This window comes from Triticum dicoccoides, chromosome 2B (genome assembly GCF_002162155.2).
Source record: "Triticum dicoccoides isolate Atlit2015 ecotype Zavitan chromosome 2B, WEW_v2.0, whole genome shotgun sequence".
Classification (NCBI taxonomy): Eukaryota; Viridiplantae; Streptophyta; class Magnoliopsida; order Poales; family Poaceae; genus Triticum; species Triticum dicoccoides.
The window spans coordinates 462,798,208-462,822,870 of NC_041383.1; the positions used below are offsets into that span (position 1 = coordinate 462,798,208).

The following is a 24,663-nucleotide window of genomic DNA, read 5'->3' on the forward strand; positions in this document are numbered from 1 at the left end:
ATCGGGAGGGGTCTGGCGTACCGTAAAACGGAGGAAACGGACCTCCTACGGTCGAAACGGGGGTCCTGTTGATCGGGAGGGGTGTGGCGTACCGCAAAACGGACGGAACGGACTTGTGTTGGAGCGCTACGGTCGAAACGGGGGTCCTGTTGATCGAGAGGGGTGTGCCGTACCACAAAACAGACGAAACGGACTTGTGTTGAAGCGCTACGGTCGAAACAAGGGTCCTGTTCATCGGGAGGGGTGTGGCGTACTGCAAAACGGGACTCCACGGAATACTGTTCATCTCCACCGTCGACCTCCTCCAGCCTCCACGGGCTACCGTCGACTTCCTCCAACCTCCACGGGCTCCTGTTCATCCAGCCTCCACTGCGCGCTACTCCACCGGCTACTGTTCAACCACCCCTCCACGGGCACCCCTCCACCGTCTACTGTTCATCCAGCCCTCCACGGGGTTGTCCTGTTCATCCAGCCCTCCACACCACGGGGTCCTGTTCATCCAGAGGCAACACCATCGCTCACTGTTCATCCAACCCCCCGCAACGCTCACTGTTCATCCAGAGAGGCAGCATCGATCGGCTTCAGTTAGCAGCAGTAGCGAAGGAATCGCTCGATCGGGTTCAGTCAACAGCCATCGATCGATCGCTCAGGTTCAGTAACGCGTAGCCTGCAGTGCAATCGCTCGGGTTCAGTTAGAGCCCAACGCCTTGCTCGGGTTCAGTTAGAGCCAACGCCTCGCACACACACGTGTACGTGTATGAGAGAAACGCGCATCGCTCGGTCCCCGACCGCCCACCGTAACCGGGAACTACCCGAAATTTTCCTCGCGCGGAGCAGTGCTGGTCCAGTTTCTTTATTTGTTCAAAAGTTTTGTCGAATGTTGAATGGCAGATCTGAACATTATATTTTTTTAAATACTGATGCTATTTTTTTTACTGCCCCTTGTCATATCTTTTAAGGTTCTAAACTCTCAAGGAATATTGACTCTTAGTCCATCAAGGTTTTGGGGAGCTGGCGGGTCCACCTATAAGAGAGTGGACCGCTCATGCGTTATTTGTTTGAGTCCACTCCCAGGCGAACATATATTGATTGGTGTGTTATACATAAAAATGCCATAACCACCCATAAAACAATTTAGTTCACCTTGCATGTAGATATTGTCTCTATCGAGCAAGAGCGAAGCACAACGAAGCCACGGACCATAATATCATCTCTACTACTATTAATCTCTACTATTATTAAAAGAGCAAACTTGAGTACCCCTAAAACCACACAATAAATTGTACACAAGAGTACCAGACGTTAGATCAATCAAACTAACCCATATCCGACAATCCATATTACATCAAAGATCTGCCGCATAAATTAACGCTCCAGATTAAATGTTCTGCAGGCAGACTCGACGCACGTCCTGCCCCCCGCGATGTGCGATCCACCCCAGGCAAACAGACCGCCGCACATCACGCCGCTCAACGCATCATCCTCTGCCCCAACTGCGCCCCGCCTCCCTCCCCACCGCCGTGCTCCCCCTCTCCGCACGGACGCCCTCCCCGCCTCCGCTGCCGCCCACGCAACGGACGCCATCATGGCAGTCGCCGATCCGCTCAAGACCCAAAAGCCCGTCGCGAGGACCTAGAAGTCCTCCATGGAGCTTAAGCCGCTCCCTCCGGGCCTGCCGCACCAAGGAAAAGCGGATCGAGTGGGGCGCGGAAGGAGCCGAGGTCGGCACGCCGCCGTCGCGTGGGCGTGTCGGCGGCGAACAGGGTGTCCCCAAGAACCGGCCGTGGGTCAAGAAGACGGTGATGTTCCCAAATCCCACATTCGTCGCTCCCACCTCCGTCACCGTGTACGCCTCGCCGTTAGCGACAAAGAAACTAAAGCGGTCCTACAAGACTAGGTCCCCTGTCAGTCAAGGTCGCGCAGACCTCGCACAAGTTCCTGGTGGCAGCATGATGAGTGGGCTCAAGCAGCAACCCGGCGTCAGCTTGACGGCGTGGACTATCAGGATATCATCCTGATGCGTGCTGATCAATTCAATCGTGGTGAGAAGATGAGCTCTGCTATACTCAAAAGTGTGCACCACAAAGAAACGAGAAACTCTGAAACTATACATGGGTCAGTGATCTATAGATTTATCTTTCAAGAATACCAGCAGTTGGTTTCGTTTCAAACTAATTAGGTAGATATTTGTGCAAGTTTATAGAAATTTGTCATGCCTAGCTAGCTGCTCTAGCAGTCAGTTGAATCTGTGTTTGGGTCAATTTTCGAGGTTTGGTCTGGCACAACTATATTTCAACGGAGGTAGGTGACACTCATGAGGCAAGAGCACTTCACAAGGGCTATTATAGCAAAGAAATCGCTGGGTCTGCAATTCTGGATCAAAGGTAAGCTCTTCTTGCTTCTTCCATGATCAATTAGGCTTTAAAATAACTCTTTCCTACATCATGCTTGAAATACTAAAGATGTTATCTGCAGGACACAGAAAAGATGATGGAGTTAGAGCTTCCGTACAGCAGAGTCTTAGGTAATTTATGTTCTGACCATGTTTTTACTGCAGAACCAAATTATGAATGCTTAATCGGAGCTATTTCTCACTCAGTTTCCTCTAGGTCTCTACCAATTATTGTTTTTCTTTTGAGGTGAATGCAGCTGCTGGTCACACTTTAACCACACGTCAATTGTAGGAGTGGTGCGGCGCCATCCTGTACCACAAATCATGCGAAGAATGATGGGTGGTGTAATCCTATGCTAGCTAGAGTGCTAGACTGATTTCAGAAACTCTTGGAGCTCATCTTTTGGCCTGAAACACCAAGAACTAACCTGCCACAGCAGTGACTACTGATTAATACAATGGAGTTCATTTGATCCATCTGATAAAATACCTATTGGGGAATAAGCGTGAAAAGTAATCACCCACTCTTTCCGGAGTGGAATTCAGGTATGCCTGCTCATCTATTTATTTGACTGTTGTTATAGATAGATTCATCCGGGTCTGAAATGTTAATGGAGTTGTTTCATTCCTCACACAATCCCTTTCAATTGGATCAGTTCTCCTTTTTGAATTACTCTATATTCCATACATATATGTTTATTATGTTCATCGAGACTGCAAGACATTTATTTTGTTGATATTACCTTCAAGGGAACATGGTACCTACGATGCAGGAGGACTATTGGAAATCAGTTTTAAATTTAATCAAGTGTATACTTCTCTTTTGTCTCTTCCGCAGCCATGATGTTAAGAAGTTCAGTGTAGGCAGGAAAAAAAATCTTGGTAAGCTATAATCTTCTGATCACAGTCTTACTTTTTTTATTACTCTTGTTAGTGCTTCCGTTACTTTCTACTGAATATGTTCAATGGGCTAGGGAGTGGACCTTCCATGCAAACTCAAGTGATAATATGTGCATGTTGTGTTTTTAGTCCTGTAAATTTAATAAGCCAACACCTTTCATTTAAACAAAGTCAAGGTCACACATCTATTTTTGACCTAGAGCCATTTCATTGCCAATAAGAGCAGCTTTTGCATGGTAATTGATAGCTCTTCCTCTCAGGTATGTTCTCTTTTTAGCATAATCATATCCCAGTGTGTTGTATATTCTTTTCTCCAATGAAGGTCTGTTGCATGACCAATTCATTTCTCCCTTCTATCTGATTGCCAGACTGCTGACGACTTTCCGATAAATTGTCTGTCTTTTTCGACTGGCCATTAGTTTCTGAAATTAAGGTACTGTGATTTGGGAGGAATAGATGTGTACACACTATTGTTAATTGCAGGAGGGTGATTTGTAGTCTAAAGCCTAAAATCTCTGGATTGGACGGCGACGGCGCATCGGCGTCGCTTACTTCTTGAAGACGCCGTGTGTACACACTATTGTTAATTGCAGGAGGGTGATTTGTAGTCTAAAGCCTAAAATCTCTGGATTGGACGGCGACGGCGCATCGGCGTCGCTTACTTCTTGAAGACGCCGCCTTGGGAGCTCTTCGTGGTCAGTTTGGTGCGGTGGTGGTCTGCCAATCTTCAGTAGTGTCCCTGCTCGGGAGTTGCGGTGGGCTTTTGGGTCTTGGCCAGAGACGGTCGCGATATATGGGTTTCCTACAGAGGCGAGGTCGCCACAGATGTTGTCCTATCCCCCGCAACTGGTTGGCATGTTCATGCGTGCTCGGGGGTGAGCTGCTCTGCCTGCCGACGGAACGACGTCCTTTGATCCAGGACGAGAGGGCAGGGGTGCCCTCTCCGGAGGCTGCGACAGGATAACAGGTTGGCCTTGGGAGGGGCGGAGCGTGGCTTTCTTCCGGCGACGAATAGCTTCCTTGTCGCAGTTGCGTTGATGGCATGATCTGCGGCCGTCGTGGGCTTCGAGATCCTACGGATCCTTCGGAGCTCGTTAGTTGTTCCGTAGTGTTTTGTATCCGGTCGTGTTTGTCTTTCGTTTCTTATGGTATTGCCGTCTGTAATGTCTGGTTTGCTTTATTATTTATAAAGCGGGGCGAAACCCTTTTTGGGTAAATATGATAGAACGATGGATTACATGGTTGCTTTTCAAACCTATTCAGGTTGGTGGAAGTCGTGAACTTTATATTCATATTAGTTCATGTATTTGTTTACTGGCGGTAACTATTTCATCTGATGGTATTGCTATCGTGTCATACAGAACAAGTACTCTGATGATGGCAAGAAGCATAATGTTAAATGAACTGGGTAATGTTGAGGTTGATGATAGCATGCTTGTGTAAGTTTTTACAAGCTGTACATTATATGGATGAGATCATGAATGTGGTATGAAAAAATGTCTGTCCAGTGTACAAAGCCATGAAACTGGATTCAGAAATAAGAAATAGTCGCTTCGACGACGGCGGTGGCGGGCACCGTGGCATGGACGACGGTGATCCCCTCGGCGGCGGCGATCTGCAGCAGGTCATGCTGGCTCTGCACCAGGCTCGCCGGCATGAATTGACCCCCTTCCACCGCCCTACGCCCCACCTGCTCGGCGTTCACCTCCGCTGGCGCCTACTGGCACACGAACTTCACCAGAATTCACTTGCAGGAGATTAATGTGTTTGGGGAACTATATATTGAAAAAGTGTGTATTTTTGCAAGAGAATATATAATTGATGTAACATATATGAAAGATGGTCTGATATTTGGATTAAAGAGGCATACTGATTCATCTTTAAAAAAAGGCATACTGGTTCACAAAGAATAATATTTCTAATTTTCTGGATGTTTGATACAATGTACATTTGTGTTAGACGTGCGTTGCACATGCATGCTTACTATAGATTATCCTATACATTTCCTTTATTAACACAAATGGCAATTCTATAATCTGTTAGGCATTACATCTCTGTTTTGCGCAGGAAACTTCAGAAATTAGGCTTTTCTTTGTAAATGTCTTCACGACACTGGGTTGGCTTCTGTTCCGGTGGTCACAGAATACTCATGGGATTTCATTTGAATGTTTATTCTTCAGATTATGCTGAACTAAATATGAGCTCAGTGTGGTGTTTGGTTTGAATGGTGAATTTTGTGCGGTGTTTCTGCAGGAGTTTTTTAATCTAAAGCAAGGGTGAGCGCCAAGGAAGGAGGCGCCGCCACGGGCGACGGTGGCGGGGTTGGCCGCTGGCGGCTGCAATATTTAATCATTGTTGTCAACATTGGCACACAGGATTTAGTGGAAGGAAGGGTATGTCTTTCCCCACTTGTTATCCTTTCTTATAGGCTATGATGTAGTGTGATTGGTATGCAAATGTTACAGAGCTCTGAACTACCCTTTTCGCAGTAACTTAAATCATGACGTCTCCCTTTAAGTATGTCATATCCTGTATCGTGATATTAAATATTGTTGTGATGAATTGGAAGGTAAATTTAGGTACCAAATACTCTTATCAGTCAATATTGTTTAAGGACCAAATTTTTTATTGAACTTTTGGTCAGTTTCAAATATTCGTTCACGATATTCAGAGATTAGTATCATGCATCTGCTATCTTATTTTTGCCTTTGTAATCGTAATAGATGTCTCTAGCTTCAGTATGCTGTTAGTGCACTTCCACTTCCTTCAAAATGATTTTTTTTGTGTCCTAACACTTTAGATTTGGAGGAAAGAAGAGAGAGGCTGAACAGAAAAAAACCTTATGGAATTGAGCGCAAAAGAGGGGGGCACACACAGTTAAAATGTTGTGGTCTTAGTGACATCAAGAATCTGTCATAGTTATTAGCTTTCGCTATTCACTCACCGATTAGCCCATGGTTCAGCATCAGCTAACACTTTTTTGTGCTCCAGTTTTGGGCCATCAGATTTCCCTGAGAATCAAGGGAAAGGAAGAGGAAAGGAAAATGTTGATACATGCTCTGTTGCAAGTGTTTATGTCGCGCAGGTTGGTTCAATCTATCTTATTTGGGTACACAACAGCTTATATTTTTAAGAAAACTCAAGAACACACTTCTGTGATTTGTTGTGTATTATGTTGATAGATCTGTGGTTAGGGAGCACACTTGGATTACATGTTTCTCCTTTCGGCCCGCTTGCTTGTTTGTTAATGTCCATCTTTTTTGAACTATCATGCAGAAACTTTAATCTATTGTGCAGAATACATTTCTTCAGAGAAACCGTTGGTCGTGTGCAGAATATATTTCTTCAGAAAATGTGTTATTGTGCAGAAACTACAATGAAGTTGTTGGGGAGAAGATCCAGTGAACTCGGCTACATCGGGTTGGGTCAAAGTTACTGGTACGTTTTCCTGATCTGCATCCTATCTCAATGTATTTCTGTTAATAAGCACATTTTCATACTTTGAAAGCATGTCGTATAATTATCAATAATAAGGTATTATGGGTTTTGTACATATTCAGGTCCTTCGAACGGTCTATTGTGCGTCGAAAGTCACGTTCATCTCTGGCAAATTCCACCGTAGCCTCGGTCGTACATGTGCTTCGATCTATTTTCGTATTCTTTTCTTGGGTGTTTGACAAATGCTTCACAAACTAAGCTCATGTTAAACATGCACAACTATGTAAGATAGTTTCACCTCTCTTATGTACTTGCAGATTGACATGCATTGCCAATTTGTATTGTTTCTAAACTGAAAAAATGATGCCCTCTTGTTCACCGATTATCCATGAACTCAAATGATGCCCTCGTGTACTTCATTGGCCTTTCATATGCTGGTTGTGCACACATGGCATTAGCTTGTCCTTTTCTACTTTATTTGTTCAGTTCGCTGGAAATGGAAATACCGCCTGAAACTTTTATGCACGTGCCACCTTCGATCTTCAGTACCTTAATATGTCTTGTTAAACTCCTACAAAGGTTATCATAAACCATAACCATCTAACATGCATTGCACTCTGACCCGATGTAGTAATTCGCAACAGCAGTGCCACGGTTCAGTTCAGCATGGGGACCAACTACCTCTACAATGTCCACTCCTATTGGTCTCTGACCTGTCAAACAAGAAGAGATGGTGCAGCTAGCTGCTGAAAAGGAGATGACCGTGGTCCTATTGACAAGAGGAGATGACGAAGACGCAGCAGACCAAGCCTTTGCGTTCTCCAGTCTCATGCACAAGGAGTTTCGCAAGATGGCCAATGTTGTTAGGAACCAGGTCACTCGCAACTACTACATGGCTGACTTGACCAAACCCGCTCTTGCAAGACTTCAATTTACTGCAACCTGGTAATTTTTTTTTTTTTGAAAAGGAGGTTACTGCAACCTGGTAAATGATGAGTATAATGAATGATGCGCTCATTACACTGGTTGTGCTAGTAGGTTCAACATTTGTACCGCATGACTATGTTTCCAGAATTGATTGGGACATTCCCCCTTTTCTTTAGAAATGAATGGAAATTTGCACTCCCTCTATGCCATGCCTGCAAGCATGATTACTCATTATACCCATGTTCATTTTTGGTTATGTTTTTGAAACATGTATATCATTTATGTGTGTGAACCGGTGGTGTCCTTTTAAAAATACATATTGTTGTGCATCGATTTCTTCATGGTCGTGCCTTTGTCTATTTTTAAAAAAAAATCATAATATCAATGTAAAATTTATATTCACATGACTTGTTCGTCGACAAGGATTCGAAAAGGATTTGGTCCACAAAATTGTGATATACTTTAAAAAAATTCCCCTTGAACATTGTCAGTTTACTCATGATCGACAAATATGTTCACTAAATATTGCCTCATGTTAGCACACTATTATATTTTTGTTCATTGTTTTTTAGAATGAATGATGATTTTTTATATGATAATACGTGCGTTGCACGTACGCATTTACTAATGTAAAATAAAAAGGAAACATGTCTAACGATGGCGCGGCAAAGCGCGCGTCAATCTCTAGTATGCTCTAATTGCCGTAAAGTTTCGTGTCCTGTAGAGCCATGGCTTTCCGTTGCTGCGATGACAGTAGCATCTGCGGCAAGAATGAGTGCGTGTAAAGCATCGGATGACTTTGCCTTGCGCCGCTGCTTCTCGTTTTCTCTAATCAGTTCGGTCTGGCCGCGGATCCCGTGAAGGCGATCCGTCATGGTCCTAGCCCACAAGGAAAAGCGCCGCAAGGAGCCAAAGCTTTGTTCCCAGATTTGTGTCGAGAGCATGGTCCGATGTCGTACGCCCGGAGATCCGAATTGAAAAACTACACGTCTCAAAAGGGCCAGAGGGGATCAGGGGAAATTTACACGTCCCGGAAAAGGAAATCCACGTATACATATGTTTGTGTTGTTCAAAAATGAAATATAGACGCGAACCAAAAAAAAACTTGTGATTGAATGGTTAGGAGGATAAGTAGTATCCCCAGCCCACCGGGGTTCCTAGTGCTCGCATTTATTTCTGAATTTATTTTAGGATTTTCGACGATGCCTGTTTAGTGGGAGGAGATGTTTCCGTCGACTACGAGGCGCCTACGGTGACTTCGTAAAATCTCAAGATGATATGACGTTTCAGTCTCTTGAAGTTACTCATAGGGGTAGGGGGTGCGTGTGTGCGTTCATAGGGGTGCATCTATGCGCGTGTATATGAGCATTTGCGTATGTACTGTGTTCAAAAAAAATGCATACTATACACGCGCATACACTCATCCCTATGAACGCACATACGCACACCCTACCCCTATAAGCACCTTCGAAGCACATAGCCGGCATATCATCTTGAAATTTACGAAGTCACCATAGGCACCTCGTCATCGACGGGAACGTCTCCTCCCATTGAATGTGCATTGCCGGAAATCCCGAAATAAATGCGAGCACCATCTTCATCACATACCTTTTTGTGTTAGGTCTTCGTATACTGTCCAAAATCTCTGTACATTCGGGCCGTTAAAAATGTTGCACCCTCCTCGTCGTGGTCTTCGATGAAGACACATCACCAACGCGTGGACTTCAGTGTCTCTTTCTCCCTCTTTACATCCTCCATGTTTCAGCATCTCACTCTCTTGCATTCTCTCGATCTCTCTCTCACAGTTTCATGTCTACGCCGTTGGACGCTCGCCCACCTCCTCTCCCTCGGCTTCTTTCTCTTTGTGAGTTCTAGCGCAAGCACGGTATATGCCCCAACCAGGGCCCTGGTGTTGGTGTCGCCTTCGTTTTTGCCTCCACATGTGACGGCAATTAACATCCGTAGTGCCCGGTATAGTTGCTAGTGGTGTGGAGCGTACATGATGTGCAACCGCATGCCATCATAGGGCGGGAAGGTAGGGGCATTACCATAGAAGGGAAATTGAGTAAAATGGCATATCTTGCGATGGCAGTACTACCTAGGCAATGTGGTGCACGTATAACAAGGACATGAGAGGAAAGTCGGGGTGGAACCCCCTAGATGGACGACATCACAAGTTGGTCCGTGGGTAGTCTCAACGACACCATCGAGGGGCTTCGGTAGATTAGTTGGTTTATTTGTTGTACACATTTGGCGATTTTCTTTCTTTAATTAGCTTCTTGTGTTTTTGCGAATATTTCAAATTAGCTTGATAGATGGGTTAAATGGACACGTTCATAGACCAATAAGTGAGAGATATTGAAGCGCCTTGGTGGGAATGGAGGGGAAGCGGAGGTTTTATATATAAAGAATGGCGTGACATATGGATATAACAGGAAGGTAAAACTTCTTTTTTTGCTAACAAGCCTCGGTTTTTTTATTCCTTATCAAGATTGTACATCCTTTACAAGCGACTGCATGAGAAAACTAAGGGGTTTAATTGACCCACGCACAAATATTTGAGTAAACTAAAGAAGATCTAACTATCTCAGACGCTGCAACATCTACTTTGCTAGGGCATAACTTAAAGAAACGTCGTCAAAGACACTTGCATGCAACATGCAGTTGTGAAAAATTGCCGAACTTGTAGTCGCAGAAAAACCGTTGAGTTATGAGTCGAGATCACCTGCTCATTATCAGACTAAAGAATAACTTTGAGAAAAAATTCCACAAAAAGAATTTGAGAAGAAGAAAAAGAAAGAAATCGTGGTCGAATTGGGCCTCGGTCCTATCTATCTACGCAAATACAAAGCCACAAACTGGGCAATTGGATTCGTGGCAACACATAACCAAGGGCGTAGCGACTACCGTCCATTCTTCACAGACGCTGCTATTAGGGTCCCACATGTCATCCTCGGATGGCCATCTCCCTTCTCCACTTATAAAATGTTGGCACGCTCTCGCCCCTCGTCTCCCTCCTTCCTCTCCATCGTCTTCTTCCCAGCCTCACCTACTGCTACTCTTTCTCTCTCCACCCAAAACTGAATCCCCAAAGCGCCAGCGACAGAATCACGCGACGACGCGAATCTTCGTCCCATAAACCCTAGCGCGGTGTACCCTCCTCAGCCCGGAGCCGTCCCCGTCGCCTGGCCCACCGGATTCCCCGACGAGGTAACCCGCTCGACCCCCCGACGGAACCCTAGGAAATTTGGTTGTTGTTTCATCGAGATTGATCGAATTGGCGGGCTATTCAGGGTTTTGGGAGGGTGGTGCGCCGCCCTTGCCGTCCGGGGATAGCCTGCGCGTCTCGATCTCGGGGGAGCTAGGGTTTTGTGATCTGAGGCCTCGAGGTCAGCGGCGTCGCCCTGGTTCTGATGAGAATTGGCAGTCTAATGCTCAGATTGGCCGCCGGCGACGACGAGAGGAGCAGCTTCGTTGGCAGCGGCGGCGGAGGCCTCAGGTTCACCGCTCCCAAGGTCCGTACACGGGACAAGGGCGCCCCTATATCTCTCTAATTCCAGAGGATTGCTGGTGTTGAGACGCGGAGCCTTCGCTGACGAAACTGGGGAATGACGAGGATCTTCGTGCAGCGTGGGCCCGGTGGCTCCTCGTCCAACTCGGCTCGCTCGGGCTCACAGGCACTGCAGCAGCAGCAGCATCAGCAGCAGAACCAGCCAGCAGCAGCTGCCCGGGAGGAGGAGCTTACGGTGCAGCCGCAGCCACTGGCGCTCTTGGCTTCAGGTGATACAACTGAGCATCTACTTGAGGGTGGCGAAAGTAGTAGCAATGATCCTTCAAGGCTGGTTGAAACTGTGTCTGAGAGCTCAAGTCCTGTGGAAGAGGGATCTGAGAGAGAGAAACCTCCCAAGGATGACAACAGTGCGACCGATCCCCCTTTCTTGATGGAGCTGTCAGGACTCCAGCTTTCGGATCAGTTTGAGCAGGCGAATCCTGTGCAGTCAGGCACTGTGCCATCGCAGATAACCGGCGCAGCATCACACCCGCCGCCTCCTCCAGTTCCACCACCAAAACCATCATCATCTGGTAATAATGGGTTGAGCAGAATGGGATCTGGAAGCTCAAATGGTGTGCGGATTGGATCTTCAAGAAGGCCAGCTGCTTGGCCACCAGTGGCAGCTTGGACATCTGCTTCGGGTTCTCGCCCTTCTTCCCCTAGGTCACTTGCTGATTGTGAAGGGTACAATAGTGCAGATGAGCAAGGTGCCTGTTACACCTCTAGCTATGATGACTCGGTATGATCTCTTGTCTGGTTCTGTTATGCGTGGACTTTAATTTTGGATCTTACGCCTATAGTTAGTATAGTTAGTTTATGTACTACATCAACATTGATCATTTGAAGATAATGGCGTAGATGTTTTGGATTCCTTGCAACTGAATGGTGCACTTTTGTGGGGCTGGGTTTAGTTAGGAGTATGAATGATAGATGATTCCTTTAATTGCTTCTTATGATTAATAAGTAGATATGCCTAAATAATCCTGGTCTATGAAATCTCAATGTCTCCTGCTTATATTTGTTAGTGGCTACTTTTCTACGCACATTGAATGGTGCACTTTCATGGAGCTGTTTTTAGTTAGGACTATGATTAATTGCTTTAATTGCTTATTATGACTAGTAAGTAGATATGCCTATGTAATCCTGGTCTATAATATTTCAATGTCTCTTGCTTATACTCCCTCCGTTCCTAAATATTTGTCTTTCTAGAGATTTAAAGAAGTGTCTACATACGGAGCAAAATGAGTGAAACTACACTCTAAAATATGTCTATATACATCCGTATGTGATAGTCCATTTGAATCTCTAAAAAGACAAATATTTAGGAACGGAGGGAGTGTTTGTTAGTGGCTGTTTTGCTACGTACACTGAATGGTGCACTTGTGCGGAGCTGTTTTTAGTTAAGAGTATAATAATAGGTGATTGCTTTGATTGCTTATTCTGATTAGTAAGTAGATATGCCAATGTCATTATCTCTTGATTATATTTATTAGTGTCTGATTTCTACGTACAGGGTGAGTAAGTATATAATTTTGTACTGGTCCTGATGTATTCTATTTCCCTCAGGAAAGGGAGCATATGTTCGAACATGACCTAAGGCGAGTGAAAGGGTTTGAAATAAGAAAGATGGCAGCAGATGGGAATTGCCTGTTCAGAGCAGTTGCTGATCAAGTTTATGGTGATCCAGAAACTTATGATATGGCTAGGCAGATGTGTGTTGACTATATGGTAGGTTGCATCTTTTCATCTGAGTAGTAATTTTTCCAGAGTTGAGTTTGTGTTTTCAAGACAATCATTTGTTGCCAGTGAGTAGCATAATAGCACTTATCCCGACACTTTTAATTCATTAACTCAATTCACAAACTCTGGCTATTCATTATTTTAGCATATTATTTCCTTGTCTCCTTGTTCATCCCACTTGCTAGGTTTACAATAATCTAGACATATTTTTTTCTTGGACATGTGCTAAAATGTGTGTTGTTTGTATAAGGAGAACACCAAGAAGGTGTGAAAGTTACAAGGGTAAACCGGCAAAATCTAGAAGAACAAAAAGTTCTAAGCTTACCAAGAACGTAGATGCTACCTAGACGTAAATGATATTTGCTGGATAGTATGTAGTTTAACTTAACCTAGTTCCAGTCTTCTAGTTGATGACTGGTATAGGTTGCTGCCTGGCTGATTGGTGATAGTGAGCCGTCTATTAAGCAAGATAGCTTCAGAGGTAGCACCCAGTAACTCAGGCAGCACCTTGTTAAAAACACTTGCAGCCATTCCCATCAAAACTTGTTGCTACCTTACTCTTTTTGGTATTTTTTTGAAAGAATATCATCAAATACTGATATTATGTGCCATAATAACGCAAAATTCTGCCAATTTCATTGTGAATCAACTGCGCAATTGAATATCAATGTATGGCATATTGCTGATTTGACAATTTTCTTTTCTGCCTGCAGGAATGTATCTGATTATATATTATTTTAGGTTGTTTGCAGTTTTTTATCATTTACCCACTCACCTTTATTTAGCAATGTGCCCTGTGGTTTACAGCAGAATTTTTTAGTTACGCTACTGCCCATGTGGCCACCATTTCCACAGTTAGCTTTCCTAGCAAAATGCTCTACAGTATGGTATTATTTGGTAATTCAGTGTAAGCAGGTGAAAGCGTGCGCAAACTACGTGGCTTCTTTGTGTTTGGGACATAGCATAATACATGGAATAAAACTGTTATTACTTCATCTGGTTTAACGTACTTGTCATTTTATTAGCTTCATGCATGCAAAACAAGAGGAGTTAATACTTTTTAAACTTTTGAGTTATCGGCATAGTTAACCCCATGGACTTTATAAACATTTATGTAGGTCATTAATAAGGGCATTTTATAAAAATGTTCACCCAGAAGCCCAAAATTACATCTATTTGCAAACTGATGCAAACTTCCAAATTTCTTACCTATTTTGGACTGGCGTAGTTAATACTCAGTAGCAAGGCAATTGAAGTGCTCATTGTGTTTTCTTTTTTCACTCCAGGAAAGGGAGCGGGATCATTTTTCTCAGTTCATGACGGAAGGCTTTACACCATATTGTAAAAGGAAAAGAAAAGACAAGGTAGGGTTTTACATGCCTGGTATGCTTGCTTAAAATGGGTAGGCGAATTATTACTCACATATTTGTTTGTCCCTCATTTGTACAAGATGTCTTCCATGATTAGAATGCCTTTTCCAATTGAATTAATTATTTTATCGACTCCTGTTTGATTTTATACGTCATTCATGTTCCCCCGCACAAGCATTTTCCACCTGTCTAGATCTTGTACTCCTGCAGAGACTTATTTAAAATGTGCTATTTATTTTGTATTTGGCAGTATATGTGCTTTCATATGGGGAGGCAGTGAGGCATGCACTTCTCCCTGTTAGAGTTATAATATAAGTCATATACCCCTTTATATTTATCTCATTGTATGAGGGGTTTCCTGCATATGTTCCACACCTGTACATGTATATATATATATCGGCCTATGGCCTCATGGGAATACAAGTTGCTTATTCCTAACATGGTATTAGAGCTTTAGGGTTTTTTTTTTTCGCACGCGCAACTCGTGCTTTTCCGATCCAATTGTTGCGTCGGCCACCGCTGCTGTTCTCCGGCCGATTGCTCACGTTGTGCTCCCCTCTCTGGCCGACGCTCACGCTCGTCTGCAGCATCCTCCTCTTGCAGTCCGTGGCGCTGCTGCCTTCCGCAGCCGCGATCCAGCCACGCGGTCTCGCTCGTGTTCACGTCCTCCCGCCAGCTACAGATCTACGCCGCCGGCCGCCCGATTCCTGACGCCGGCTACCGATTCACCGGCTCCATACGGATCATCTCTGGCCGTTGTTTTGCTTCAGGTGCAGCTCCCGATCCGCCTCCCTGGCTGCGCAGGTCACGTAATCGGCTGCCTGCGCTTGGATCGAGTCCTTGTTTTGGGCTGATTCTGCTGGTTGTTCCTTAGCGTAAAAAAAAAAAAATGTCTGCTGCATCGGGTTATGTTGCTGTTCCTCGCTGTCCGGTGATCTTTGATGGTACTAACTACACCGAGTTCACTGGCTTCATGCGCATTCACATGCGTGGCATCCGTCTTTGGGGTGTTCTTTCTGGCGAGGTCTGTTGTCCGCCACGTCCAGTTCCTCCGGTGGCCCCTACCCCGCCAACTCCATCGGTTCTTCCTACGGATGCTAATCAGGCTGCCAAGGATGCGGCTAAGGTTGCTGATGAGGTTGCTGATCGTGCTTATGATGAGAGGGTTTTGGCTTATGAGGAGGCTCTTCAGTTGTATCATGGTGCTCTGTCTGCTTACACCCAGTGGCTTGATGATGATGCCCGTGCTGCAGCTGTTCTCACTGCTAGTGTTCTGCCTCAGTTTGCTTCTGAATTTCTGGGTCTTTCTACTGTCTTTGAGATGTGGACCCGTCTTCGTGAGCGCTATCAGCCCTCTGGTGATGCCTTATACCTCTCTGTGATCCGCCAGGAGCATGCTCTTCAGCAGGGTGACTCTACTGTTGATGACTTCTATGCACAGAGTTCTGCTATCTGGCGTCAGCTTGATTCTCTCCGTAGTGCTGGGTGTCGTACCTGCCCCTGTTGCCAGGCTGTCCAGGCCAATTTGGAGTTTCATCGCGTCTATGAGTTCTTGTCTCGGCTTCGTAAGGAGTTTGAGCCCCGGCGTGCTCAGTTGTTTGCTCGTGGCCGTATTTCTCTCATGGAGGCGCTTTCTGAGATTCGTGCAGAGGAGACTCGCTTACGTGGTGCTGGTTTGCTGGAGGTTCCCTTTGTGCTTGCTACTCGTGCTCCTCCGCCACCTGCTCCATCGACCACTTCTCGCTCGAGTGCTCCGCCGCTATTGCCCACTCCTTCTGGAGGCTCCGGTCGCCCCCGTCCACACTGCGCCTATTGCAACAATGATGGTCATCTTGAGTCTCAGTGCTACACGAAGAAGAAACACCTGCGCAAGGCTCGATCATCATCTTCAGGGGACTTCGTCGTCTACCTCGACAGCTTCAGCCATTGCTTTGACTGAGCAGGATATTCTGAGACTTAAGCGTCTGCTCGCGGCTTCAGGTTCTTCCTCGACGGGTACTGCCGGTTCTGTGACTGATGCTTCCCGCACTGAGCAATCACCCTCTACACAGTCAGGTACATCCCCATGGGTTCTGGACTCTGGAGCTTCTTTTCATATGTCTTCTCATTCCTCCACTTTGTCCTCTCTTCGATCACTGGATTCTCCTATTCATGTCTTCACTGCTGATGGTACTCCACTTTCTGTTGCTAGTAGAGGCAATCTTACTACTTCTTATTCTGTTCCTGATGTTGCTCATGTTCCTCGACTTACCATGAATTTGTTTTCTGCTGGTCAACTTACGGATTCTGGTTGTCGTGTCATCCTTGACGTTGACTCTTGTTCTGTTCAGGACCGTCACACGCACACTCTGGTTGGGGCTGGCCCTCGCCGCCGTGATTCTCAGGGTCTTTGGGAGTTGGACTGGCTTCATGTTCCTTCTGCTGCTACCACCATCGCCAGTTCTTCCGCTTCTGTTGCCTCTGTCACTGGTTCCTTCCAGCAGTGGCATCATCGACTTGGTCATCTGTGTGGATCTCGGTTGTCTTCTTTAGTTCGTCGAGGCCTTCTGGGGTCTGTCTCAGGAGATGTCTCTTTAGAGTGTCAGGGTTGTCGTCTTGGTAAGTAGATTCAGTTACCATATTCACATAGTGAGTCCGTGTCTAAGCGTCCTTTCGATTTAGTCCATTCTGATGTATGGGGTCCGGCCCCTTTCGCTTCGAAAGGTGGTCATAAATACTATATTATTTTCATAGATGATTTCTCTCGTTACACATGGCTTTATTTCATGACTTCTCGTTCTGAGGTGTTGTCTATTTATAAGCGTTTTGCTGCCATGGTTCATACTCAGTTCTCTTCACCCATTCGTGTTTTTCGTGCTGACTCCGCTGGCGAGTATATCTCTAAGATGTTGCGTGGTGTTCTTGCTGAACACGGGACTCTCTCTCAATTCTCTTGTCCTGGTGCTCATGCTCAGAATGGTGTGGCTGAGCGAAAGCATCGACATCTTCTTGAGACGGCTCGTGCATTGATGATTGCTGCCTCTCTCCCGCCTCATTTTTGGGCTGAGGCCGTCTCCACATCCACCTATCTTATCAATATACAGCCTTCCGCTGCTCTACAGGGTGGTGTTCCTTTCGAGCGACTTTTTGATCGTTCTCCCGATTATTCGATGCTTCGCTTGTTTGGTTGTGTTTGCTATGTTCTTCTTGCCCCTCGCGAACGCACCAAACTGACTGCTCAGTCTGTTGAGTGCGTTTTCTTAGGCTACAGTGATGAGCATAAGGGCTATCGTTGTTGGGATCCTATTGGTCGTCGGATGCGTATCTCTCGAGATGTGACTTTTGACGAGTCTCGTCCTTTCTACCCACGCCCATCTTCCTCGACTTTTTCAGTGCAGGATATCTCTTTCCTCACTTTTCCTGACGCACCTATCACCCTCGCCGACACTGTACCTCTCCGTTCCACTTCCTCTCCTTCTCCACATCTTGTTGACTTGCAGTCACCTTCCTCCCCGGTCTCCTCGTCTAGCTTGTCACCGGGTTCTCCACCTTCATCTCCGGTGACTTCCTCTCCCAGTTTGTCACCGGATTCTACACCTTCATCTCCGGTGACTTCTTCGTCGTCACCCCCTGATTCTACCTTGCCGATTCCTCCTTCTATTATTCCATCTCTTCCTCAACATTACACTCGTCGTCCACGACCAGTTGATGCCTCCGTGGATGGGTCGTCATCTTTCTCTCAGCCTACTTATGGTTTGCGTTCTCGTCCTCGTCCGCCTGTTGATCGTTTTGGATTTCCCACTGCTGGTGCTGCTGTTCTTGAGCCGACTTCTTACCGTCAGGCTGTTGTTCATCCTGAATGGCAGTTTGCGATGGCAGAGGAGATTGCTGCTCTTGAACGCACTGGTACTTGGGATCTTGTTTCTCTTCCTCCCGGAGTCCGTCCGATCACTTGTAAGTGGGTCTACAAGGTTAAGACTCGCTCCGATGGTTCTCTTGAGCGTCACAAAGCTCGTCTTGTGGCTCGTGGTTTTCAGCAGGAGCATGGTCGTGATTATGACGAGACTTTTGCTCCTGTGGCTCATATGACCACTGTTCGTACCCTTCTTGCCGTTGCCTCTGCACGCCACTGGTCTATATCTCAGCTTGATGTTAAGAATGCCTTTCTTAATGGTGAGTTGCGTGAGGAGGTGTACATGCAGCCACCACCTGGGTATTCTGTTCCTGATGGTATGGTATGTCGTCTTCGTCGCTCTCTCTATGGCCTTAAGCAAGCCCCCCGCGCCTGGTTTGAGCGCTTTGCCTCTGTGATCACTGCTGCTGGTTTTTTAGCAAGTGCTCATGATCCCGCATTGTTTATTCACCTTTCTCCTCGTGGTCGGACTCTTCTTCTTCTTTATGTTGATGACATGATCATCACGGGGGATGATCCCGAGTATATTGCCTTTGTAAAGGCCCGTCTTAGTGAGCAGTTTCTTATGTCTGATCTTGGACCTCTTCGCTACTTTCTTGGGATTGAAGTCTCTTCTACCTCTGATGGCTTTTTTATATCCCAGGAAAAGTATATCCAGGATCTTCTTGCTCGTGCTGCTCTTACTGACGAGCGCATTGTTGAGACTCCTATGGAGCTCAATGTTCACCTTCGTGCTACTGATGGTGATCCTCTCCCTGATCCGACGCGTTATCGTCATCTTGTTGGCAGTCTTGTCTATCTAGCTGTCACTCGTCCGGACATCTCTTATCCGGTTCATATTCTGAGTCAGTTTGTCTCTGCCCCCACCTTGGTTCACTATAGTCATCTCCTTCGTATTCTTCGATATCTTCGAGGCACGATCTCTCACCGTCTATTTTTTCCTCGCTCCAGTTCTTTACAGCTCCAGGCCTATTCTGATGCTACGTGGGCTAGTGATCCTTCCGATCGCCGTTCACTTTCTGCTTACTGTGTTTTTCTTGGTGGTTCTCTCATTGCCTGGAAGACGAAGAAACAGCTTGCAGTTTCCCGTTCGAGTGCCGAGGCTGAGTTGCGAGCAATGGCTCTTTTGACGGCAGAGGTGACTTGGTTACGGTGGTTACTTCAGGATTTTGGTGTTTCTGTCACTACACCGACTCTGCTTCTATCTGACAGTACAGGTGCTATCAGCATTGCACGCGATCCTGTGAAGCATGAGCTCACCAAGCATATTGGTGTTGATGCTTTCTATGTGCGCGCTGCTGTGCAGGATGAGGTTATTGCTCTTCAGTATGTGCCTTCCGAGTTACAGTTGGCGGATTTCCTGACAAAGGCACAGACTAGAGCACAACATGGCTTTTATCTCTCCAAACTCAGTGTTGTTCATCCACCATGAGTTTGAGGGGGGGTGTTAGAGTTATAATATAAGTCATATACCCCTTTATATTTATCTCATTGTATGAGGGGTTTCCTGCATATGTTCCACACCTGTACATGTATATATATATCGGCCTATGGCCTCATGGGAATACAAGTTGCTTATTCCTAACACTCCCTACTTCTTGACCTGTTCTACTGCACACATGAGTTTTTTTTAGTACAGCAGTACTGCTTCAATGTATATAGGGTATGTTTGGTTTACAACCAATACGAGGCATACCAATTTTTATGGCTTGCCCGTAAGATTTGACGGATGCCAAAATTTTGGTTCGCCAAAGCCCGCCCTCAAGTTCCCGTGTAATTTTTGCCAACGCATGGGCGCACCGATGGCGTGCAAAACTCTCGCCAAAAAATTGGCAGCCCAGCTCACCTGCTCTACGTATGTGGGGCCTCCTTCTGTACCATAATATTAGAGCAATTAGTGTGACAGATTAACGGGACGAGTACACGCTGACGGAAGCAAGCGCGCCACGTTTCATCTGCGACCGTTTGAATAGCGCATGTTTAGTTCCGTTCATGCAGCTGCGCAACTAATCCTACTTAGCCATGTCTAATAGCAGCTCATACTAGTCTCAGTTTCCATTCTGTTGGCTCATCATAAAATTGAATCGGTATCAGACTAAGCAATAAGTAATACAAGTTGTCAAAGTATTTGCGAACTTAGTTGGCTCCAAAAAATTAGCAGGTGCAATGGCTATAATCCAAATAACAGTGATTTACCAAATTTTCTGTCCTGCCAAAATTTTGGCTGGGGCTCAAACAAACACACCCATAGTCAGCAGCTGCCTTCAAATCAAATACAAAAAAGGAGTCATGTGATACAAGGAAAAAGTTAGCACCTTAGCTTCTTTATAATTGCAATGGATTTTATGTTGATTGGTTACCTGATTTTCTAGGTATATGGCAATAACATTGAGATCCAGGCATTTGCTGAGATGTACAATCGTCCAATCCACATATATTCATACAGTACAGGTAAATTTTGGTCTAGCATTTTAACCCTGCATCTTTGTAACCTTAGCTCTCTCACTCTCAGTCTCATATCCGGTTCGCTCTTGTTGCAGAGCCTATTAACATTTTTCAGGGAAGTTATAACACAGATGTTCCTCCAGTTAGGTTAAGTTACCATCACGGTAACCATTATAATTCAGTTGTTGATCCTCGTCGGCTGACAGTTGGGGCAGGCCTTGGATTTAGCTCCCTTAGAGGGGTAAGCCTTGGGAAACTTCCTTGTCGGGCATGATTCTTGGTGGTTATTATTTCCCTATTAACATTTTGTAATGGATGGTTTTGTGAACTGTTTGTGTGTATAGACCAACAGTGTTGACAGAGACCAAGTGAAGGCTGCAATAAAAGCTCAGCAAGATCAGCAGATTGAGAACGTGAGTTGTCTATTTCTTTCTGTGTTCTTACTTTCCATCAAAGCATGTTTGTAAGTAAACAGGTCAAATCATCAAATAGCGTGGGCTTGATGCTTGTGTTGGTGCAATTTTAGGCACTTTTGGCTGAAGGGCGACTCTACTCTGATCTGGAGTTAACTGAGAAGGAAATAGAGCGGATGGTGATGGAGGCCTCTCGGGCAGAGTATCTGAACCAGCAGCAAGTTAACTTCAGAGAGTCATCAAGGTCAGGGGCAGAGCCATCTTCGTCCGCCGCAAGTAAGCATCCCTCCCTTGTCGTTTGAGGAAATTTATAGTGTTCCATTGATCGGTTGTTTGCCTGAAACTGGGATGCTTTCGTGCTCTGTAGTTAGTGGATCGTCTGGTTCGGCGGCGGATAGAGGCAGCGAGAATTGTTTCGTACTCCCAGACACGGTGCTGACTCGCAGCATGCAGTTGCTTCTGACAATGGGCTTTAGCTACATGCAAGTGATGGAAGCCTACAGTATATTCGGAGAGGACATGGACTCGATGATCTGCTACCTGGTGGAGATGGGAGGCACCGGAGCCTCCGCAAGCGGCAGCAACCGCCGGAAAGGAAAGGCTGCTGAGTGATGTGTGTGCACCTTTCTAGACGCGACCGAGGATCGAAGTTATCAGGCGTAACTATCAGGAGTACAAAATAACGATAGCCTCGAGTTAAGAAGACATCGGTGTTGTGCTGCCTTGTTGGGGAATATATAATAAATAATGAATAAAAGGTACTCTCAAGAGACTTTCTATTCGATCTGGTGTTTGAATGGTGTCTGTTGTAGTACGTGCTTTTGATCTGTTGAGTCAAGCTGCTCCCTTGTGACCATTGTGCTGCTCACTTGTGATTACGTTTGTTTAGTTTTGTTAAGCTGTGCAACATGTCTCTCAGTGCATTTGCAAGAACGAGCCATGCCTAACGCTTTGACAGAATGAGGCGTGCTTTGAGCTGTTGAGCAGCTTAAAATGAATGAGTCGTTTTGGGCAATTAGATTTTACATGATTGTGAGATTGTAGGATAGGAAAACACATTCAGAATCACAGATGTTTGTAGAATGGACTGTGTGGAGAAATAATGGACTGTGTGGAGAAATGGTATTCGAATAAACCAGGGCCGATCCTGGCCAAATTAGTTCTCCCCCTTCCTCTCGACCCTTCTCCTCTCTTCTCCTTGAGAGTGCTCGGGCAGGGCCCGGATCTGCGCCACCGGCGTTGTTGGTCGGAGTGGAGATGACGGAGGAGTCCAGTGCATTCCTATGTTTCTGTGTTATACGAGTAGTAGTTTTAGGTTTAGCTCGACTTTTGGTGGTGTTTGGCCTCGTGCTAGTTTGGCGTCATGCAGTTAGGGTGTCTCCATTGGAGCTCGCGAGCAACCTTTAACGGACGCCATCGTCATCTCCTGTTGGTCCTCCATGGTGGAGGAATGGAGGAGGAGACGGATCTGGCAAAGCCCTTCTATATAAGCTTGCTAAGGCCCCGAGGCGAGACGATGCGAAGGGCGGCCCCCTTTCTTCCTCCTGACCATGTTGCCAAAGGGGAGGCAGCGCAGCTTCGGTTTGGTGTCCATGGCGTTTGCTGTGGAGGGCTCGACAGACCAAGTGGTCTCGTCCCCGGCGCCGAGGTCAGTGCCGTTCTCAAGCTGTTTTGAACCCGATCACATTTCCTGTTCTCTGTTTGGGGTCTTCTTTGCAAAAGTCAAGGACTTGGTTGTATTTTCCATTTTCTTTTGGATCTTGATGTAAGGTGGGCATTGATGTTTATCTAATGGAATGGGTCTGGCTCCTTCGGGATCCTACCTTTGTTAAAAAAAAGAATAAACTGATAATCTGGTGTTCGAAATATAAGGACGAGGCCATAGTTGGCGCATGTTGGCCTCTTCACCACCTGTTAGATGTAGCAACAACAGCACGACTTAAACCGCATTGAAGATTTTATGGTGTATTTTAGTCATTGTAGAATCAGATTTCATAAACTTGTTCAAGTTTTCAATGGCATAATCCAGATGTGGAGTCCCTACGAGGTGAAATTACATATGAGGAGAATAATCCTAAACTATGACCGTTGCCTTTGTGTGGTAGAACCAGATCTTCCACCGGACGGTTAGCCAAGTACTAAAGCACCCTTTTTTAAACAAACATTAAATTTATTGTTTAGAAATAAAGGTTACATCGTCTATTAGAAGACATACAATATTATCCGTGGGCTCCTCTATCCAATCCCTGGCCATAGAACATTTTGCTAATCTAGCAAGCTCATGAGCTACCTTGTTCGCTTCTCCATTACAATGTTCGAAAGTTGTAATTGGAAAATCACAAGCCAAAAAAAAAACAATCCTCAAAGATAGCAGTCGCCGCTCCTGCAGAATGTTCTCCATTCTTCATTGTGTCAATGAATTTCATGTTGTCAGAGTTGATAATGAGACGATTGCAACCCGCCTTCTATGACATCAATAATCCAAACGTGAGAGCTAATGCTTCTGCCATCAACACGTTCGCACAACACTCAATCTTCTAATTTTCACCAACAATGAAGTTTCCTTTATCGTCCTTGATAACAACAACCGTTGTGCCCCTTAGCGGATCATGATCAAAAGAAGCATCCACATTCAATTTTACAAACCCCACAGGAGGTCTGCGCCATCCTCCATTCCTTTCCTTTGCCTTAGGTGAGTTGGAATTTACATAATTTGCCGTTATAGCCCAAATCCTCATGGAGGTTTGTGACGCTTCTTGAGATTTTCCTTCATGAACTAACTTCTATTTGTTCCACCATAAATACCACACGGTTATAGCAAATAACTCCCGTGCATTCCTAATATAGGTAGATCTTGATAAGGCATAAGGAGTAAAAATTCAAGGACAACTTCTCCCGCACGGTCCACAACACAAGCTTTTTTAACCGCTTTGTACAACCCCAAATTTTCTCGCACTGCTTTTGCCTTCTTGCAAAGGAACAACACCACATGGGTGAAACTTTTACGTGTATATTGACCAGCATGACACGACACTGTAGAGTCCCATGAAGCGTACGCATAAATATTTTTACTTTCGCCGGACAAGCTAATTTCCAAATTTCATCCCAAATAGTATTGACTTTGCATCTATCCATACCATTTGTGTATTCCAATTTCCTTCCGTGTTGTTTTCTCTATTCCTCCAAATAAGCTGAGCGAACAATGAACAAATCGTTTTCAGTACAACTCCAAACAATATAAAGTCCGGCATATTATGCATAGGAAGAGGAATCGCTAGGACTTTTCGAGCATCAATTGGCCACAATATTTGTCTCACTAAATCTTCATCCCAAAGATTCGTGATTGGATCAATAAGATCACAAACTTTCGTCAAGAGATTCCCTCTCCTTGGTGTAATAATTCTCCTGTTCACACAATTCGGAAGCCATGCATCTCTCGATATATCAAAATTTTCTCCCGTTCCAACCCTCCGTATATAACCATTCCTGAGAGAGTCTACTCCAGCCATAATACTCTGCCAAGTAAAGGAGGAACCCTTTTTTAAACTTGCACTCATCAAATCGCCATCCGGGAAATACTTGGCTCTCAAGAT

The 24,663-nt window shown here is 45.4% G+C and overlaps 2 protein-coding genes and 1 long non-coding RNA gene across 19 annotated transcripts; all 3 read left to right on the plus strand.

Annotated features, from left to right (window-relative positions):
• Positions 1-1,464: 1,464 nt before the first annotated feature.
• LOC119364225 lies at positions 1,465-7,811 on the plus strand. Of its 16 annotated transcripts, none has more exons than XR_005174776.1 (9): positions 1,465-2,179; positions 2,270-2,384; positions 2,476-2,524; positions 2,685-4,731; positions 5,546-5,685; positions 6,284-6,377; positions 6,661-6,730; positions 6,853-7,013; positions 7,362-7,811. It is a non-coding gene; the product is annotated as an uncharacterized LOC119364225 (long non-coding RNA). The 16 variants fall into 16 exon arrangements; XR_005174774.1 differs by having other exon boundaries at positions 2,685-4,700; positions 4,801-5,685; XR_005174771.1 differs by having other exon boundaries at positions 2,685-4,075; positions 4,108-5,685.
• A 2,853-nt stretch (positions 7,812-10,664) lies between these two features.
• Positions 10,665-21,968, plus strand: LOC119364226 (OVARIAN TUMOR DOMAIN-containing deubiquitinating enzyme 6-like). Of its 2 annotated transcripts, XM_037629657.1 has the most exons (9): positions 10,665-10,867; positions 10,951-11,949; positions 12,777-12,938; positions 14,237-14,314; positions 20,585-20,663; positions 20,753-20,898; positions 21,002-21,070; positions 21,184-21,346; positions 21,438-21,968. In XM_037629657.1, the coding sequence occupies exons 2-9, from the start codon at positions 11,266-11,268 to the stop codon at positions 21,680-21,682; spliced, it is 1,626 nt and encodes a 541-aa protein (XP_037485554.1). In that variant the 5' UTR covers positions 10,665-10,867; positions 10,951-11,265; the 3' UTR covers positions 21,683-21,968. The 2 variants fall into 2 exon arrangements, with proteins under 2 accessions (XP_037485554.1, XP_037485555.1); XM_037629658.1 differs by having other exon boundaries at positions 10,665-11,949.
• On the plus strand, positions 14,321-17,354 carry LOC119364228. Its single transcript, XM_037629659.1, has 2 exons — positions 14,321-16,375; positions 16,651-17,354. The coding sequence occupies exon 1, from the start codon at positions 15,210-15,212 to the stop codon at positions 16,257-16,259; it is 1,050 nt and encodes a 349-aa protein (XP_037485556.1). The 5' UTR covers positions 14,321-15,209; the 3' UTR covers positions 16,260-16,375; positions 16,651-17,354.
• Positions 21,969-24,663: the final 2,695 nt, after the last annotated feature.